General features: G+C 39.0%; 1 protein-coding gene across 6 annotated transcripts in view; it reads right to left on the bottom strand.

Annotated features, from left to right (window-relative positions):
• qkia (QKI, KH domain containing, RNA binding a) overlaps nucleotides 1-20,418 on the bottom strand; it is a 136,332-nt gene that overhangs the window by 66,073 nt on the left and 49,841 nt on the right. For all 6 annotated transcript variants that reach the window (XM_061896010.1, XM_061896009.1, XM_061896013.1 and 3 more), the window contains exon 3: nucleotides 2,792-2,908. In XM_061896010.1, coding sequence (XP_061751994.1) covers nucleotides 2,792-2,908 — 117 coding nt within the window. The remainder of the gene's footprint in view (nucleotides 1-2,791; nucleotides 2,909-20,418) is intronic.

Here is a 20,418-nt window from a genome sequence, read left to right as displayed (position 1 = left end):
TTGTTGTATACTGATACTAATACGAGAGGCGGAAGTGTTATACAGTGCATTCAAGGACCTGTGAACAGGGTAAGTTGCCTTAATGCCTGCCGAGGATAAACAATAACAATAATAATATATTGTATTTGTTACGCACTTTCCATCAAAATAAATCTTAGAAGTGTTGCAGAAAAAAACAATATTTAAAACAATAAAAACTTTATTATTAAAACATGAATACTAAGACTGAGTAAAGCACAGAAAAAAAACACATTAAATGCAGAATTGTAAGTTTTCTAACAATGTGTCTATTTTAGTTTAAAAAAAAAAACTTTCTTTGTGAAAAGATTTCACTGTCTGTACATATAAGTTTTAAACACATTTAAAAAAACTGTCATAAAAATGATAACCGTAAAAAATTTGGTCACGATATCCGTGATAAGATTTTTTTATATTGTTACATGCCCAAAGTAAATAAACACAAAAGCTACAATTAAGAGTATCGTCTTTTTCGGACCATAGGGCGCACCGGATTAAAAGGCGCACTGCCGATGAGTGGCTCTATTCAGGTGTATTTTCATATAAAAGGTGCAGCGGATTACAGGGCGCATTAAAGGGGTCATATTATGATTTTTAGATTATGTTTTACTGACCATCTTCAAGTCGCTTTCTGACAGTCGCTACAGGATGTATCGTTTTGTGGGCGGTCTTATTTACATGGCTTCACTTCAAAAGAGTCTTCTCCCTGCCATCTTTGTTGTGGTGGTGTAGCGTGCAAGGACGGGAATGGAGCAAGTGTCAAAAGATGGAGCTAACTGTTTTAATTTAAATCAACAACTGAGCAACCTCTCCTCATTCGTGGCTCACTGGTGCAATAACAACGTCAGAAACGTGTCCCATGCAAAATCGTCCGGCCGAACAGAACCCACTTTACGCTACTTTGTATAAAAAATTGCAACAGTGAATGATCTATGCCCAATAACAAGAAGATGGAGAAAAAGAAAAAGCTTATTGGTTACGGCGTCGGCACAGATGGCGGAGGCGCGCACATTTTCAGGACTTGTGCAGATCCCAAATACACAATAGCAGGTACCAGAAGGTAAGAAAAGTTGCTTTTGCATAATATTGTGTAAAGTTCTATATTCTAAATAGAACATTTTAAGTTTTTTTTTTTTTTTTTACTGGCATCATCTTGCAGTCTAGATGTATCTCTTGTCTGACTGCCATCTACTAGTAACACTTATCAATACACCATGTACCAAATAAAATAGCTTCCAGGTCGGTAAGCACAACCAGAATTATTCCATACATTAGGCACACAAGGTTATAAAGCGCAATGTTGATTTTTGAGAAAATCAAAGGGTTTTAAGTGCGCCTTATAAGGCAAAATAGGGTATTTTGTATTTTATCTTCTACTCTGAGATTGCAGAAAATCTTTTTGTCCACTTTGGTCAAATCATAGATTATTTCCGATGAACATTTGTCCGTATGAAAAAAAATCCCTCCAAACGTTAAACTCTGACAAAACAAAAACACCAAAACAAATGCCCCCTGCAGAGGACGCTGAAAAGCAACGACAGTACAGTCAAGTCCAGAGTACGAACATAACACATGCAAACTAAGGTTATGTTCACAATCTAGGGTAATAATCAGATTTTTGCTCAAATCTGACCTTTCGATGTAGTTGTTCACATTACGGAAAAAATGTGAACAGAGGATGTGTCCTTGAGCAGCATAACATCTCACGCACAAAATAAAACAAGGCTTTGATTCTCAAGATTGATCAAACTGTCATCAGACAGCAATGTGTTTCTATAAGCTTTGATTGGGGTATGTTGTTTCTTAATGGGGAAGGACATTAATGTCTCTTGTATTCATAGTAACAATTAAGCTAGCTACCGAGCTAATGCTCACCGGTCCGCGAGTTTATCAAAGTGTCAATCACAGTTTGATCATTTTAATTCAAAAAGGCAATACTAACCGTTGGGAATTTTACACCAGTTTATCAAGAATACCATTTACCGTTACATCCCTGGTTAAATGCGACCCAAGCATTAAGACTGCACTTCTATCGGGTAGACACCGGATTAATGATCACATACAAAAGAGGCTGGGGTCGGCTTTTAAAAAAAAATTATCGGATTTGTATTGTTCACACTGGCATTAAAAAAATCAGACATGGGCAAAAAAAACATAACGTAAACATGCACTAAAATAATTTAATCCCAATTACATTTAAAAAAAAAAAAACTTTGAAAAGAACACTTAGAAAAGATCAAAACATAAATTAATATATAGGTTTCATGTTAAAAATATACAATTAAATGTTTTTTAGTTAAAAAACTTCAATATAGCCATGTCTACTTGCAGCGAATAAAGAAGGCAGGGGAAAAAAAGCATTGTGTCTACCATTGGAATGTCAGGACATAAACACACATGGCATTAGTCTTTTATGCCTCCAACCTCAACTCAATGACTCCAGAAATAGACGCTGCCCATGGCCTTGGCCGTCTGCTGGCCTGCTTTGCTACTGCTTACCGTACTTTCCACTGCACAGCCTTTTGCAAGAGATCACATGTCAATGTCCAGCCGCCATGTGACACAATCTTGTGTTGCGACAGGGGTCACGGGAGAGTGGTTTTTAATCGCTGTGTCAGAAACTAAGAAATATTGACCTTAAACGTATTTGCTGAGCAATAATTAATGTAACACCAAGATGTTTTTTTATTTGCACCGAGCCGTGACTCGGGTGCGCCGAGGGAGCACACTTTCAAAAAATAATGAGGGGTAAAATACACTGATATATGCTTACCTTCTTTTTGTCTCGCATGGAGCTCTTGCCTCGCACCATGATTTTACATCCCGTCTCTGCTTCCAACTGTTTGGCCGTGAGTCCCCGAGGGCCCAGGATTCTACCCACAAAGTTATACTGCCAACAGAAAAAGAAAGTGCAAAATGTTATGAAAATACTCCATTTTATATTGCTGAATCTTTTACACAACACATAGATAAACGCAAACAAGACAAGAAATAACACGAGGCATAGAGCGCACTACTTGGCTTTGACCAGCAGTTGTGCTGTAGATTCACCCGAAAATGAGTTTGCTGTCTAAAGAGGCAACACATTGTCAGCTAGATCCACATATGGCACAACGTAAGCATAAAAACAGGGGTTTAGAACATTTATGAAAAATTAAGAGCAATAATTAAGGATTGGTCAAACCATAGTGACGCATTATGAAACAGAAGGAGTGATACTGTGTCCCTCGATGTGTGTCACATTTTAAGAAAAAATACCATTACTGATACAACTGCTGTGTTAATTGACTTTGAAGCACATGTTTTATCAGCAAGCACTTCTTCGACCCACAAGGGACTACTTGTACTAAATGAAGTCAGATAGTGGCAAACCGCATTTGCCATTGGTTTATCTTTTTTATTATCAATTTATATCAGGAGTGGCCAAAGTGTGTCCTACAGCTATTTTTGTATTGGCCTGGTACAACACTTGACAACCTTGATACCTCCGAATTCGGGAGATGGTGGGGGTTGGGGGGGTGCAGGCAGCGTACCCCTTCCCCTTCGAGCTTGTCTGGATTAAATTAAATTCTTTTTTCCAATCATTTTAGAACTTGCAAGCGTATTTCTTCTTCTAACTCGTCGTCGCCATGTCTTTTCTTTGTTCTTCTGCTTCGTCACCTTCTTGTTGCGTGGGCAGTTGTGCACTGAGCTCCAAAAGCCATAGATGTTATTGTAGCGTCCCGGAAGAGTTAGTGCTGCAAGGGATTCTGAGTATTTGTTCTGTTGTGTTTATGTTTATGTCATCCGGAAATGTGTTTGTCATTCTTGTTTGGTGTGGGTTCACAGGGTGGCCCATATCTGTAACAGTGTTAAAGTTGTTTATACGGCCACCCTCAGTGTAACCTATATGACTGTTGACCAAGTATGCCTTGCATTATCATTAAAACAGTTAACAGATCATACAACGTGTCAGAATAATTTGACATCTTCGAGTATAGATCATTGTTCAACACGTCCAATGCTACATTATGATGTGAGTGGACCGATACACTGTTAATATGGAGGATAAGCGGACCCCTGGACAGCATGCGACTGTTAAGGGTTGAAGGTTTCAGGTGAGAGAGGACGTTAAAGGCAGTGTCTTTAAGGCACTGCCCCCAATATTGTTGTCCGGGTGGAAATCGGGATAAATTCAGGAGAATGGTAGCTCCGGGAGATTTTCGGGAGGGGCACTGAAATTCTGGAGTCTCCCGGGAAAATCGGGAGTGTTGGCAAGTATGCCTGGTACGCATTCTATCCATTCTTAGAACATTGCAAAAAAAAAAAGAAAGGGGACCAAAACAAACCTGAAAACCTGAATGGCCAACGACCTTTGTATCCCAATGGTCTTTGATGGTTTCCATGGGCTCTGTCATGATTAATATGCTTACATATTTCCAACAAGATATGAAAAGTGTTTGAGTTTGCTAAAGACCTCAAATAGGTTTTAGCTGGCACAATATTCATATTAGTAAAGAATCGTAATAATATTCCTATGACACTAATTTTCTTACCTATAACACAAAGCTAAACTGTTGCGGTTTTGTTCAGATAGTTTGAGATGTATGGATTTTCCTTCAGGGAATTGGTTTTGGTATCTTTAATCCACAATATGTAACCATGTGGGTCCCCACATACTTCAATTTTGTTTGTATGAGCCCCTCGCTAGAAAACGTGTTGACACTTCTGGTATAAATAGAACCAAGAAAAATTACAATTTTGTGTTAGAACATTTTGATCTTATAGCAGCAAAACCAAAAAAGGTAAATGTTATTTTCCTGTTTACTATTTGGTACATTGACCAGAGTTGCACGTTTCATATTCCTTTCTGCGCAGCTATTCACTTGGGGAAAAAATATACCGGTAATATAAAAATAAGCAACTACTTTTTTCCCCAGACTTTGAACCACGCGGCTTATACAAAAGTGCAGCTAATGTATGGATTTTTCTTCGTGAGCGGCTAAATTATTGAATGGCTTGAGCAAATGAATCTAACTATGTACTAGAATGAGCCACTTTAAGAAACTGTTCAAACTCCATAGTGTCTACAAAGTACAAGGAAGAAGAATCCTATCAAACATCTTCAAAATAAATACATAAAATATTTAAAAACATTTTTGAAATACAATTAAAAAAAAATAATAATAATTTAAAAACAAACAAAAAAAAATACATAACATTTTAAACCTAAAAGGGAAAATCTTATTCGTCGTCATTCAAAAGATAAATAAAGAAAAACAATGACTTGTGTTTTGTTTGGTCGGCCGTTTTACTGCTGTGTTCCAGGCACCGTTTGGAAATGATTAAGGTATGTAAAAAAACATTTGCAGAAAATGTTTATGTAAATATCTAATTTCACACCACACCAGGATATATCTGTGGCTCATAGTCCGTTGCAGCCAGTATATGATTTTTCTTCTTCAATATTTAGTGGGTATGGCTATTAGCTAACTAAAGATTTTTGGTTGCGGGCAAAATGCAGCAGATGACACCAAAGACCAACATAGTATCAGTGGAGTGTCCATACAGCCAGTGCGTGTGCGCACACTCACTAAGGCGTCACTAAAAAAGATAGTATATATTATTTGATAACATGTTCCCATAGTACAGTAGCTTAGAATACTACAATCTGCTTCAGCATGTCTTATTTTCCTCAGTGAACCGCAGCTTCCCTGTGCCAGCAGCACTCGTGCAGCCCTAGAAAGTGTATTACAAATGCAACCATTAAAGCCATTGTAGTACATCCACATATTGAAGAAAAGGTGACAAAAAGAAGCAGGATTGTAGCCAGAGAAGTTCAGAGGTTGTGTGAGGTTGCATGCAAATGAAATGTCTTATCAAAGCCTGCTTTTGTTTTGTGACTTGCTTTGTGAAATTGTACTAAAAGGAAAAAGAGATAAACGGAGGTAATCCTCCCCACTTGGAACTGCCTTCCAATGGGATAAAGGGGAAATGTGTTGGAATAATCCAACAGCTTCCAAAATTAAAAAAAAGAGACGGAAAGGGGCTAGAGAAGGAGCGGCGCAGTGATGTGTAACAGATAAAGATAGAAACGGCACCGGTGTTTTAAACTATGCATTCAGCGAGCGCGATGGCTGGGAGATGTCTGACACTGCTCAAATGTGATATGATTACTTTTCTAGTGCACAATGGCAGAGGGGAGAAGTGTAGAAAGTTTGCCTTGACAAAGACACCGCCTGTTCATCTGTGGAGCGGGGACGACGAGCCTTGACACAGCAGCATTAAATTCTTAAAACGCAGTCACATCTGCTTATGCACTCGGCTGCACCGGTGCCTCTGCAACAGGGACATCTAGCCCAAGTCGTGTTTAATTACATGGGACTCACATATTTAAAACACGTAAAATACACACAAGCACATGGGGGGACAGTCAAAATAAAAAGTCCTGGCTGTCATTCTAAATGTCCCCTGCTGGGAAGACATGCTCTACGCTGAGATGAAAAATACCATGAAACCATCTTACAGTCAGCAGGATGACTGGTGCAATGGGCTATTTATTCATGAGAGATGTTTAAATGTTTGCAGCGGGATGCAGAGGGGAAACGTCCTTTAAGGTCAGCCAATAAAGCACAAACATTTGAATTGCCGCCACACCTTGGAAGTTCTTTTTTTACTTGAAAAAAATGTAAGTATTATAATGTATTGTAACCACCAGAAGTCTGAAGAATTGTTTTTATCTTTCATTGCCAATCTTATGACAACAAACTGCACAATTTCAACATGTTTTACCTCCCGTGCAAAAACTTTCATCTCTGTGCTTCCTCAGACACACAACACTACTTCCTCATTCTCTGCCCATCTGCTATCAGGCACAGACGGCGTGTTTGCAAACATGAGGAAAAACTAACATCAAATCAAAACCATGCAAACACGGGAAAAACTAACATCAAATCAAAACCATGCAAACGTTAACACCAGCAGGTAGTTACAGTGTGTATATATACACATACATATATGTATATACACACACATATATATATATATATACATATATACATATACATATTAGAGATGCGCGGATAGGCAATTATATCATCCGCATCACCAAAATCGTCATCCACCCGCTGTCTACCCGAACCAACATTTTATCAGGACCGTACCCACCCGCCAACCGCCCGCTGAATTACATCAGAGGTTGGCCACCTTTACCACTCGCAGAGCTATTTAAAACTGTTTCACAGAGTAATGTAGTCAATTCTGTAGTTCTCGCGACTATTTAATAGCGTTCAACCTGATGACAAGAATATGGGCGTGCTGTCAAGCCATTGCCTTTGACACCTTCAACAACATGTACGAGCCGATTGTTGGTCTAGCAACATGTGTGCAGCTTCCGCAATCACACGTACAATAACAACTTTAACACTTACTAATATGCGCCACGCTATGAAGCCACACAATACAAGATTGACAAACACATTTCGGGAGAACATCCTCACAGTAACACAACATAAACGCAACACAACTAATACCCATAATCTTTTGTATTCATGACACGTCCTGAATATATTTTACAAACCTGCGCCCCCAACCCCGCCCACCTTACCGACGCACGGGGTCAATACGAATACACGTACCATTACACTCCTAATATACATACATACATACATATATACACATATAGTATCAAGGTACTAATGAATCAAAAACGGTACTATACTCTGTTTGAAAAGTATCGATTTCGTGACAGTGCGTCATCACGTCATGACATTGCTGGTTTACGAGCAGAGGAGCATGTTTGGCAGCGCACAATCACAGAGTACTTACAAGCAGACACAGTGTGTAGACAGAAAAGGGAGAACGTACGCATTTTGGCCAACAAACTGACAAAGGTGAAGCTATAACACTGAAACGCCCTCAGGAATAGGTGCTTTAAGACATGGCTAGCTATCTAGGAGCGACATGCTATCTAGCAGCGACATACATTCGCAGTCAGCAGTTGTAACTACTTCTAAATCACTAATCCTCGCCTCCATGGCGATGAATAAAGTGAGTTTCTTGCGAATATCATCCCTGCAGGACGAGATATATCTAAACATGCTTCATTACACACCATAGGAGTATCAAACTGGCGTCACAGCTAACATGAGCTGGCGCGCCTGAATGTAAAAAAATGCCATGAGTGGATCTAAACCTGACATACACTGTAATGATACCAAGTTCAATAGCGTATCTAGTTGATAATACTATGAAAACATCGATATATTTTAACGTCATCTTTTTAACCCCCATTTCCGACCCCTGATGCGGAGTGCTAAGCAGGGAGGTAACGGGTCCCATTTTTATAGTCTTTGGTATGACTCGGCCGGGGTTTGAAATCACAACCTACCGATCTCAGGGCGGACACTAACCACTACGCCACATCGCCCAACTCTAGCGTAGGTATGTGTTTTTCAGGACAATTCTGGTTACCAATGGTGAAACATGTTAAAAACAAGGTTTAATTAACTGGGTGTTTAGAGCTAAACTGTTTCAATACCTTGACCAACATTTGTAGCTCAAGAAATTAAACTATGTTAAAGGACATCAATTAAGGAAAACATAAACCATAAAAGCCATTTAGCACGACAACGCATCTCTTCTTTAATAATCAATAATACAGCTCACGCTGACAATCTGGGACCCAATGAAGTGAACAACGACCCACTTTTTTGGGCTGCTTGCCTTAGTTTGGAAACCCCTCGTCTATACTGCTGTATGTGTTTATGGCTCTGTAAACTGGAAATGGTCTGTCAGTTTCAAGTGGCAAATCCCCATATCACAGGGAAAGAGCAATTAAATATTTTACTACGCCGCTTCTCTCGCTCCTGACGAGACCAGCAACTCTCAGAGGACACGGCTATGTTGATGACAATTGCACTTGACAGAGAGACTGTCGCTCTCATTAACATATTCATGACAGAGGAAAAGCAGAGACAAATAAAGAGTGAAAAGGTTAAAGAGTTGGCGATACAGGAGCAGTAGGGTGAAAAACACCCAAATCGTAGGAAGAAGGACTGTTGAAAAACTCCTCCACCTTTTTATTGCTTTCCCAACTACTTTGAGTGTGGAAGCAGTGTGTCATAGGTGTTTTTATGGAAATACACATTAGGTTGAGTAGGACAAGTGTAGTTTAAAGAATTATTCAGAAATCTGACCATTTTAAAAACACTGCGTCATGCTATAAACTATGTATTGCATGTCCAGGTTAAAGGTAACATACTTGTTGGTCACAAAAAACATTCATGAAGTTTGGTTCTTGTATAAATTTATTATGGGTGTACTGAAAATGTGACCAAATCTTCTGGGTCAAAAAGTATACATACAGCAATGTTAAAATTTGGTTAAGTTTCAATGCAATAGGGCGCTTTTGGTAGCCATCCACAAGCTTCTAGTAAGCTTCTTGTTGAATTTTTGACCACTCCTCTTGACAAAATTGGTGCAATTCAGCTAAAGTTGTGGGTCTTCTGACATGGACTTGTTTCTTCAGCATTGTCCACACATTTAAACCAGGACTTTGGGAAGGCCATTCTAAAACCGTCATTCTAGCCTGATTTAGCCATTCCTTTACCACTTTTGACGTGTGTTTGGGGCCATTGTCCTGTTGGAACACCCAACTGCGCCCAAGACCCAACCTTCGGGCTGATGATTTTAGGTTGTCCTGAAGAATCTGGCGGTAATCCTTTTTCATTGTCCCATTTACTCTCTGTTAAGCACCAGTTCCATTGGCAGCAAAACAGGCTCGGAACATAAAACTACCACCACCATGCTTGACGATAGGGATGGTGTTCATGGGATTAAAGGCCTCACCTTTTCTCCTCCAAATATATTTCTGGGTATTGTGGCCAAACAGCTCAATTTTTGTTTCCTCTGACATCACATGGACAAAGATAAGACCTTCTGTACATATGTATGTATAAAAAAAACTAGAGAGTTATCAGAAAGGCACAAAGCCATCGAACACAGGAGGAAATGGGAGGAATGGAGCTTCCTCTCCTACCACATTTAAATAATTTAGCCAGTCATGTGACACCATCTTGCCGCCTTTTTAATACACTAATTAAAGCTCATTGGCAGTCATGATGCCACATGAAAGCACAAATGTATGTCCGTATAAGTTAACAAATAATAGTCATAATTAAGGGTGACACGATCCCTCGAGTAATTTGAGTACATTGAATGTGTACATTTGATGGTGATACTCAAGTGAAGGCACACACAATGTAATGACTAGGGCTGTAATAGTAAACTGTATTAATAATAACAGCGATAAAACTCTCCATGGTAGGTTTTACTGTTTTATAATTAAAATTATCGAAAAACAGGACCGATAGTTGCACTTTGATAAACTGATTGACTGGCATGACAACAAGAGACATTTTCTTTCTCCATTAGGAAACGACATACCCCAATCTACACTTAAATAAACACATTACTGTCTGACTAACTTATTTATATTCAATTCTGCACACTGAACCTACAAGCTGTAACCTCTTAATACAGAGTGATCGTTCTATAATCACAGGAAAAAACAGGAGTGTTTTTTACGGTGCTTTCAAGGGCCGTTGAACAGAGTAGGACGCTACAACGCCTGCCAGGAATAATACCAGATATTAAGTGTTACGAACTTTTCCTTTAAATACATCTTAAAAGTGTTTCAGGAAAAAAACTATATTTAAAACAATAAAAGCCTAGCCATTAAAACAGTTCAAATACTAACATTAACAACACCATCAGCATACGCATAAGAAACAAAACATGCAAAACAGTGGGTTTTCTAACAGTGTTTCTGTTTATTTTAGTTACTTAAAAAAATAAATTGGTCAAAAGATGTCTATATGTATAAGCATTGTTTGAGCGCATTCGTCAATAGCACAATAATGATCATTTTAGGGGCAGCACGGTGGTACAGGGGTTAGTGCATCTGCCTCACAATACGAAGATCCTGAGTAGTCCTGGGTTCAACCCCGGGCTCGGGATCTTTATGTGTGGAGTTTGCATGTTCTCCCCGCGACTGCGTGGGTTCCCTCCGGGTACTCCGGCTTCCGAACACATGCACCTGGGGATAGGTTGATTGGCAACACTAAATGGTCCCTAGTGTGTGAATGTGAGTGTGAATGTTGTCTGTCTATCTGTGTTGGCCCTGCGATGAGGTGGCGACTTGTCCATGGTGTACCCCGCCTTCCGCCCGATTGTAGCTGAGATAGGCACCAGCGCCCCCCGCAACCCCAAATGGTATAAGCGGTAGGTAAAAAATGGATGGATGGATGATCATTTTATTTACAATAGCCGTGATATAAAATTCTTATACGTTACAGCCCTGGAAATGACAATGTATTCAAAATTTAGAGCGTGGTTGACAAGCACAGAAAAAGAAGAAGAAGAGGAAGAAGAAGAAGAAGAAGTGGTCATATGAGCCACGAGGCAATAATCCACCAGACCTGGTTTGTATTTGTTGTTGTTCACAAAACCTTCTCTCCGTCCAGTGCTTAAAAGCAAAACACAAATATGCTGCACTTGGAGGAAATCCGACCCATTGGTGTACCTGCAACATTTTATGATTAAATATCTTATTGTTTGTGCACATATTATATTTTTCAACCAAACAAAAATATGATCACAACATTCGATTACACAAAACAACTTTCAGTAGAACATCTAATGATTAAAATATTCTATAGCTGCAGACTTAGTCATAATGTACTGTTGCTTTTTAGCGGGTTTACCAAAGACTTACTAATTAATTCTACCAATGTCGTCTAGAAAGAAATGATCCACTGCTCTAGCATCTGAAACCCAAAGGACTCTTACGGGACCGACTCGTCTCTTCAGCGTCTTTTCATTAAACTATTTTTTTTTTTTTTTTTCAAAAACAGACAAATGTAGAAGAAGCCCCTTGCTGTGTGTATACGAACTGTGTGAGACAAACACCCAAAGCCTCCTTCAGGGCAAGGGCTTACAATGACATTAAAAAGGAACTATTTTTTTTTCTTTTTAGCCCCGGTTATCGCTACACCACAGGCGGGTTATGTTGTGTGTGTGTGTGTGTGTTTGTGTGTGTTTGTGTATGAAACAGTCATGTGAGGGAAAACTCTTGCGGACACCGAAAGCCAATTGTCATACGTGTGTGTGTGTGTGTGTGTGTGTGTGTGTGTGTGTGTGTGTGTGTGTGTGTGTGTGTGTGTGCAGTGATCCACTGTGAAACAATAGCAGTTCCACCAAGCAATGTCTGGAGAAGCAGAACAATTGTTGCTTTGACAGCGTGTGTTTTGCGCTGGTGTGGAGACAGGAAATGAGATCATGCTGTGGGCTCTGAATGTGTGCGTGCAGGGTTTACGGGAGAGCAGGCGGAGAATACCAATTACTTATTAAGCGGCCGCGGTGGGCTTATGGAAATGAGGATCGGTTCATCAGTGTTATCAAAGTAAGGTAGACTGCGCCGTTAGTTCAGATAATGCCCTCTTTGCTTTCTACATCCTGTCTTTGATTCTAATCAATTATTGAAAAAGAAAAACCTATTTTGGCCAGTGTTGCTTCTGTTGTTTGCTTTGTTGCTCTATTAATAGCTTGAGTAGGTATATGTTTGGGTCATTCACAGCGCAGAAGCTTACACGCCCCCTGCTGGCAGCCTGCCTGCGGTCAGCCATCCATCTTTAAGAAGAGGCTTGAAACCCCCACTGCACAGCAATTCCACACATTTCCATATGGTAAAAGCAAAAAAGAAACACATAAAAAAAAATTATATTTGGAAAATGTTTAAACCGTATCACTGCGACCTACATTGGAGGGTTGGAGGGCGCATGAGCCGGGCAATGGAGGGCAGGTAAATTTTGTTTTGATTCCAACGGTGACATTTCCCCTGAAAGCCCCCGTAGACTTCAAAGCTCTCTTTTTAGCACATCCAGCATTTAGCACCTAATCCGTGGCCTCCTTTGATAATTCTGTTTGGATTTATTGCGGGGTTTGCAGGCAGAGCGTAAATAGCAGGCAAGGAAATAAAAATGGAAAGATCGACATCAGCTGAGTTCAAACTTTGCCAAACGTTGGTATAAAATAACCAATAACTCGACATTCTCTGCATTAAAATGCCAAAACTTCGACAAAGTGATGCCTGTGGTGGTAATAAGTGACCAAAACATGACTCAAACGCAAACATGTACGTGCTGATTAGACAGTAAACTTTTTTCCCTTTAAACTAATATACAACTGTTTTTAGTCTCCTTTTTTTTTTTTAGTTAGAGTAACAAATTCAAACAAACAAAAAAGTCCTGTTACGGAAATCACACTGCCTCATTTAATGACATTTGATGGTTGCGGTTGTGAGCTCAAGAAAGAATACCTTTCACACAGGTGTGTTTAGGTTTTTTTTTTTGTGCATTTTCACAGATCTTTTGAAAAACTTCAGGCTTAAAAAGGAAAAAATCTAATTAAAACCTAATTAAAGTAATACCATATATATATATATATATATATATATATATATATATATATATATATATATATATATATATATATATATATATATATATATATATATATATATATATGTATATATATATATATACATATATATATATATATATATATAGAAATATATATATATATTTATAGACACACACACTATATATGTAAATATACATACATATACACACACACACACATACACATATATATATATATATATATATATATATACACACACACACACACACACATATACATACACAGACATACACACATATATGTATGTACACACACACTCACACAAACACATGCATGCACACACACGCACGCACACACACACACACACGATTTCCCCATAGCGTAAGTGAATGTGGCGTGCAACCATGGCATTTCCATTACAATCACACCTTCAAAACGAATTAAAGTAATACAATGTATCGTAGTACCCAGAAGATATCACAAAGTCCGATGCTATGTTTAACTTTTATTACCAATCTTATGATAAACGACATCACAACGCCAACAGGTTTTACCTCACGTGTAAACACTTTCGTCTTGTGAGTCTGTGCTTTCCCGGACATAAAACACCACTCCCTAATTTTCCGCCAATCACCTTTTAGGCACGGACAGTGTGTTTGCAAATATGGGAAAAAGTGACATCAAATCCAAACCACACGAACGTAAAAACAATAAAATTAGCAGGTCGTGACAGTATGAATCGATATAAACAGTATAGCTTATTATTTTTGCACTACTGACAAGTGTAAAAAGAATTTGATCACCGAAAACCACGCTACCGAAACCAAATGTAAACAAAACACGCACGCCATTGTCTGGAGTGTTGTCAGTATGTCTGCAATGTGGACGTGATTTGTATATATCTAGCAGATATAACCGCTGACAGCCATCTACAAAATGCACAAATCTTAAGGGAACAGTGGTGGCTATTAAAAAGAGAAAGTCTAATTCGAGCAACAGCATGAAACAAGTGTGATGTCATGCTCGCTGCAGCGCTCTTCTTTGGTTAGGGACATCAAGGGACAGAAGTTAAGAGTCTAGATTTGTTACATTTTTTGCTAGTTTTTAATATTTGTTTTTAAAAGTCATTAAAAGTCTGTAAACACTTAAATCTCAAAGTACCTTGTACAAAAAGCAACACAAGTCACCACCTCTTCGCAGGGCCGACATATACATATACACATACAACCACACAGACATACAGTATATATGTGCACATACAATGTATGGAATTGATAGCACTTCAGCAATGTGAACCATTGTACATCATAGAATCCCAACTGCAGCCTCTGTGGCGTTGTGCAAAGGTGTTAGGTGGTACATTTGGAGGACCGGTAATGACTTGAGGGGCGGTAAGAAGGATATCAGGTGCTGGTACAGTAGGAGATGACACCCTCATGGGAAGGTAGCTTAATGACTGCCCGATTTGGCCAAGTAATTTTACTACGGCAAAAATGCGGGCCATTCTGTATACTCGAAGCCAGCCTGACTTTTTTATTTTCCTCCTATTCTTTGAGCTACACAGTAAAATCGAATACTGGTGAGGCACTCAGGCTAATTTGTCACACTCTGAAAGCTCACAGTTACACATTCAGAGAGCATAACTTTACTACATAGCTTAGAAGACAATAATTACAAACACAACTGATTTTGGCCAACTGAACTTAAATTATAGTTTTAAAAGCAACCACACAGAAATAAGTTGAAACTAGGGTGAAAATGTGGTGATCTGCCATTTTGTCTGCAAACAAGTGTTCTGAACCAGCACGCCAACTGGCTATTTAACGCTTGCCCAGTATAAAGAAAACTATAATAAATGTCAGATGTATTTAAAAGACACTTCAGATGCCTGAAGGTCAATGGAATTGACGTGCCCAGCTCCCATCCGGTTTGCCGGCGTGTGTACTCTGTCAGAAGCGGCGCCACAGATAGCATTTAATTGAAGGTGGACGCTATCAGATAGCCTGTGACTTAGCTGTCGGTCAAGATGCGGTCGCCACGGTGACGCACGGCAGCGCTCTGCACTGGCTTTCAAGTAGGGAAAGAGAGGTGAGGCATTGGCAGACCAGGGCGATTTGATTATGTAGTTAAAAAAAAAAAAAACAGAGGGGGAGACATGCAGGTACAATATGTTATGAATGGTGTTATTGTACATTAAATAGCACAGTATACAGAAACATGACCTCAGCTAAAAACTTCCACCAGTATGCAAAGTCAAATTAAGGAACGGATTGAGTGGGGAACTCAAGCAATTTCTTAATATGAGCCAGGTGAGTAGAAGCCAAAAATGATTACTTTCCATGCCTCAACAGACTTTTAAAGATGAGGGAAAATCTGGGGAATCAGTTGGAAATTTAAGCAGTGGAAAATATTCCCCAATCATCATTACGTCTTCTTTCCTTTAGCTCTGGGCAGATGGAGATAAGAATTTTCTCTGCTGCTTGCTCCTTCATCACTCCTGGCGTCTCAATTTTCACCCTGACACTACATCATCCATCCAGTCTCTGCAGGAATATGACTCTCCTATATGACTCCTTAAAGCAAACAGGACCTTCATTAATGGAATATATTGAGCAGGTACGTTTTATATGAAGCTAAAATTCTGCACGGATCAATCACAATGCTAACCAATAAGATACAGTTCTTTGCAAAGATAAAAAATTAAAAATACTTTTAAATTTAGTCGTGTCCATATATCGATCCGATACATTATCGGCATGAATCACACATACTATTATTTTGTAGTGTGGAACGTTAGAAAAGGCTGGTTTTCATGAAATTACTCAGAAAACAATGGTTGGTAGGGCTGGGCAATATGGACCAAAAATTATATTCCTGTATTTTTAAGTTGTAATGTGGTATACGATATATGGGTCTATTCAGGCCTAATTTCATACAAAAAGGCAAATCGGATTATAAGTCGCATTAAAGCAGTAATATTTTGATTTTTTTCTACATTTAAAACACTTCCTTGTGGTCTACATAACATGTAATGGTGGTTCTTTGGTCAAAATGTTGCATAGATTATGTTTTACAGATCGGCTTCAAGCCGCTTTCTGTCAGTTATTTCAGGATGCGCCGTTTAATGGGCGGTCTTATTTACGTGGCTCACCTTCAGCATTGTCTTTTACCTGTCATTTTTGTTGTAGTGGTGTAGCGTGCAAGGACGGGAGTGGAAGAAGTTTCAAAAGATGGCGCTAACTGTTTTAATGACATTCGGACTTTACTCAAATCAATAACGGAGCAGCATCTCCTCATCCGGAAACAACAAAAAGGCCGGAAATGTGTCCCGTGAAAAACCGTCCGACCGGAACTCTCTAATAACTAAAGTTCCTTGGGTGAATAACGTAAACTCACTATACTGGTAGTTTTTAGCGCTTTCTTGGCGAGTTTACTGACGGATATAAGTTACAACTTGACGCTACTTTACATTAGAAATGGCGACAGTGGAGGATGAATATTCCATGACAAGAAGACGGAGAAAAAGACGAAGCTTATCGACTACGGACTACAAAGGCGGACGTGCGCAATTTTTTAGGATATATGCAGATCCCCAATACAGATCAGCAGGTTCCAGAAGGTAATAATAATACTTGTACCTAATGTTGTGTATTTGAAATCTGTATAAGTACCAACAATTTTAAATCAAACCGTAGAGGCATTGCAAAGATATTTGTTAAACAATCTTGCCTGCATTAACGTTTTTGTCATTGGTGACATCAGCGGATAATCCACATGAGGTTAAGAGTTACCCAAATTGTTTTGCCCATGGAGTCCAACAATGTAGCCAATAAGCTCATTTTTTGCTATTCTTTTGTTGCTGGGAGGACTGGCTCGTACATGCACATGGATCTGCTGCTGCTGTCATTTCTAATACAACATTTGCATATAGTTTTAACTTCATCTAGCAGTACACTAGCTATGGAAGCACTAAAAAATATACAACAAAGACGACGGGGAGAAGATGCTGTCTAAGTGGAAACACGTACATAAGACCGTCCACAAAAGGGCGCATCTTTAAGAGACTGTCAGAAAGCGGCTTGAAAACAGCCCTTAAAATATAATCTATGCAAATATTTGACCAAAAAAAAAAACCAACACAATTACATGCTATGTAAACCACAAGTTTTTTAAATGTAGGGGAAAAAAAGTCATATTATGAACCCTCTAAGTCATGCTACACTGTGTTACTGAGTATGTTTTAAATCAAATCAAATGACTCATTAAAGGTGCATACCGGTGTACATTGTAGCTAAGGTTAGCTTGAATTGGGAAGCACATAGAGAGGAGCAATGGCAGCAGGAATAGCAAATAATTCCATTTAGACCGGCAGCTGATTTCCCTTGGTTCCAATCACTATGTCTATTTATAACAAAGCTATCTGGCATTTTTCCTTGTCTTGTAATGACCCAATGTGGCAGAGGGGGGGCTAGAGATATGTGCAAACTAAAATTGAGTGATGTGTGTGCCTTTTTATTTTTTGCATCACCATGTTGCACCCGTTTGTCTGTCCTTTGAATGAAAGCGTGTCTGCTAAGGTCATCACTGAATCACGTCAGCCACGAGGGGGAAGCCTAATTAATTTAGTAGCTTTCCTGGCAGCTTGTAAACACAATGCTGACTTTACCGCCTTGCTCAGTGCAGTGCAGCAAAGCACGTCGGGCAAAAAGGGTTGTGAGGGTGGAGGGCACCAATAGTTCATTCATTGAGTAAGATCAAATATATCATTATTAAGCCTAGATAGGTAGTTGGAAGACCTTGAGACAGTGGAATGTCCAAATTATCCTTATTGAGTGTGACGTTCCACGAGAAGTCCATTTTAGTGAGACTTCAACATGGCAAGCATCTAAAGCAGGGGACCTCGATCATTTTTATAACACTTGTACTGTTTCCAATGGGAAAACATGCTATGATGGACGGGACAGTAAGAGGTCTGGGGATATGAATTATTTTAGGGAAACAGCAGTCCCTTCAGGATTTCAAGATTGTGCTAATTCCCGATCTAGCACTCAATCGCAACAAAACTGTTTAACATTCAAATGTCTCACTGCATCGCCACACATCTTCACTTCCTTGTTTCCATTGACAGAAGATTCATTCATTCACCGTTTTTTTACTCATCGTTCACGCAATTACCAGGAAAAATCACCACAATAGATCACTCAAAGTTCTCACGGGTAAACTAAGTGCAATGTGTTGGAACATACAAAACCATCAACTCTAAAAACATGCACAAACTTACACAAGAATATATGCAACTTGTGGATGACAGAGCAGATAAGCCGTACAAATAATGATGATGATAACAAAAACTAAAATTGGAAAGCCTTTGGTGGTGTTTAATTCATAAAGTATGCACAAATGTGTGTGAATTGGTCACATTTGTAAACAAACGATGGCGCACAATTGATGAAGATATGTATTACATCAGTAGTTTCGGAAATTTTTTCACCAAGTACCACTTCAGAAAAAACTTGGCTCTCCAAGCACCACCATAATGACCAACATTAAAACATAACAACATAGTAGGCCTAAGCATTCATAATAAACTAAGTTTTATTGAACAAGTATAAGGGACAAACGGTAGAAAAGGGATGGGTGGATGGATCGATTCAATAACTTAGGCCACTGTAACATTATATATACACAGGTTGAACGGTAACACTATGTGTAGATATCGGAGAAAAAAATAACTGTACTTTAATCAACGGATTATTTGGCGTTCCACTAGATGGAGCCCGCGTACCACAGTTTTAGAATTACTTTATTAAACAATTAAAGCCTAAATGTACACTTTATGAATAAAGAATACAGTGGGGCAAAAAGTATTTAGTCAGCCACCGATTGTGCAAGTTCTCCCACTTAAAATAATGACAGAGGTGTTTAATTTTCATCATAGGTACACTTCAACTGTGAGAGACAGAATGTGAAAAAAATATCCAGGAATTCACATTGTAGGAATTTTAAAGAATGTATTTGTAAATTATGGTGGAAAATAAGTATTTGGTCAACCATTCAAAGCTCTCACTGTTGGAATGAGGTTTTGGCTCAAAATCTCACGATACATGGCCCCATTCTTTCTTTCCTTAACACGGATCAATCGTCCTGTCCCCTTAGCAGGAAAACAGCCCCAAAGCATGATATTTCCACCCCCATGCTTCACAGTAGGTGTGGTGTTCTTGGGATGCAACTCAGTATTCTTCTTCCTCCAAACACGACGAGTTGAGTTTATACCAAAAAGTTCTATTTTGGTTTCATCTGACCACATGGCATTTTCCCAATCCTCTGCTGTATCATCCATGTATCCATTTTGGTATAAACTCAACTTGTCGTGTTTGGAGAAAGAAGAATACTGAGTTGCATCCCAAGAACACCACACCTACTGTGAAGCATGGGGGTGGAAACATCATGCTTTGGGGCTGTTTTTCTGCTAAGGGGACAAGACGATTGATCCGTGTTAAGGAAAGAATGAATGGGGCCATGTATCGTGAGATTTTGAGCCAAAACCTCATTCCATCAGTGAGAGCTTTGAATGGTTGACCAAATACTTATTTTCCACCATAATTTACAAATAAATTATTTAAAATTCCTACAATGTGAATTCCTGGATTTTTTTTTTACATTTTGTCTCTCACAGTTAAAGTGTACCTATGATGAAAATTACACACCTCTGTCATCATTTTAAGTGGGAGAACTTGCACAATCGGTGGCTGACTAAATACTTTTTTGCACCACTGTATATTGGAAACAACTAACACAAAAGTGAGAACTACCTTCAGCCATTTTTAATGGGGAATATTAAAACTGGAGCTTGGATATACCGAAGAGTCGTCAGTGTACAGTTGGTATACAAAGTGCCATTTCCATAGTAATTTCTTTCAAGATTATTTATATTGATCA

Source organism: Nerophis ophidion, linkage group LG03 (genome assembly GCF_033978795.1).
Source record: "Nerophis ophidion isolate RoL-2023_Sa linkage group LG03, RoL_Noph_v1.0, whole genome shotgun sequence".
In the NCBI taxonomy this organism is placed as follows: domain Eukaryota; kingdom Metazoa; phylum Chordata; class Actinopteri; order Syngnathiformes; family Syngnathidae; genus Nerophis; species Nerophis ophidion.
Note: the sequence above shows the minus strand (reverse complement) of the source record. Positions and strands in the feature narration are given on the sequence as shown.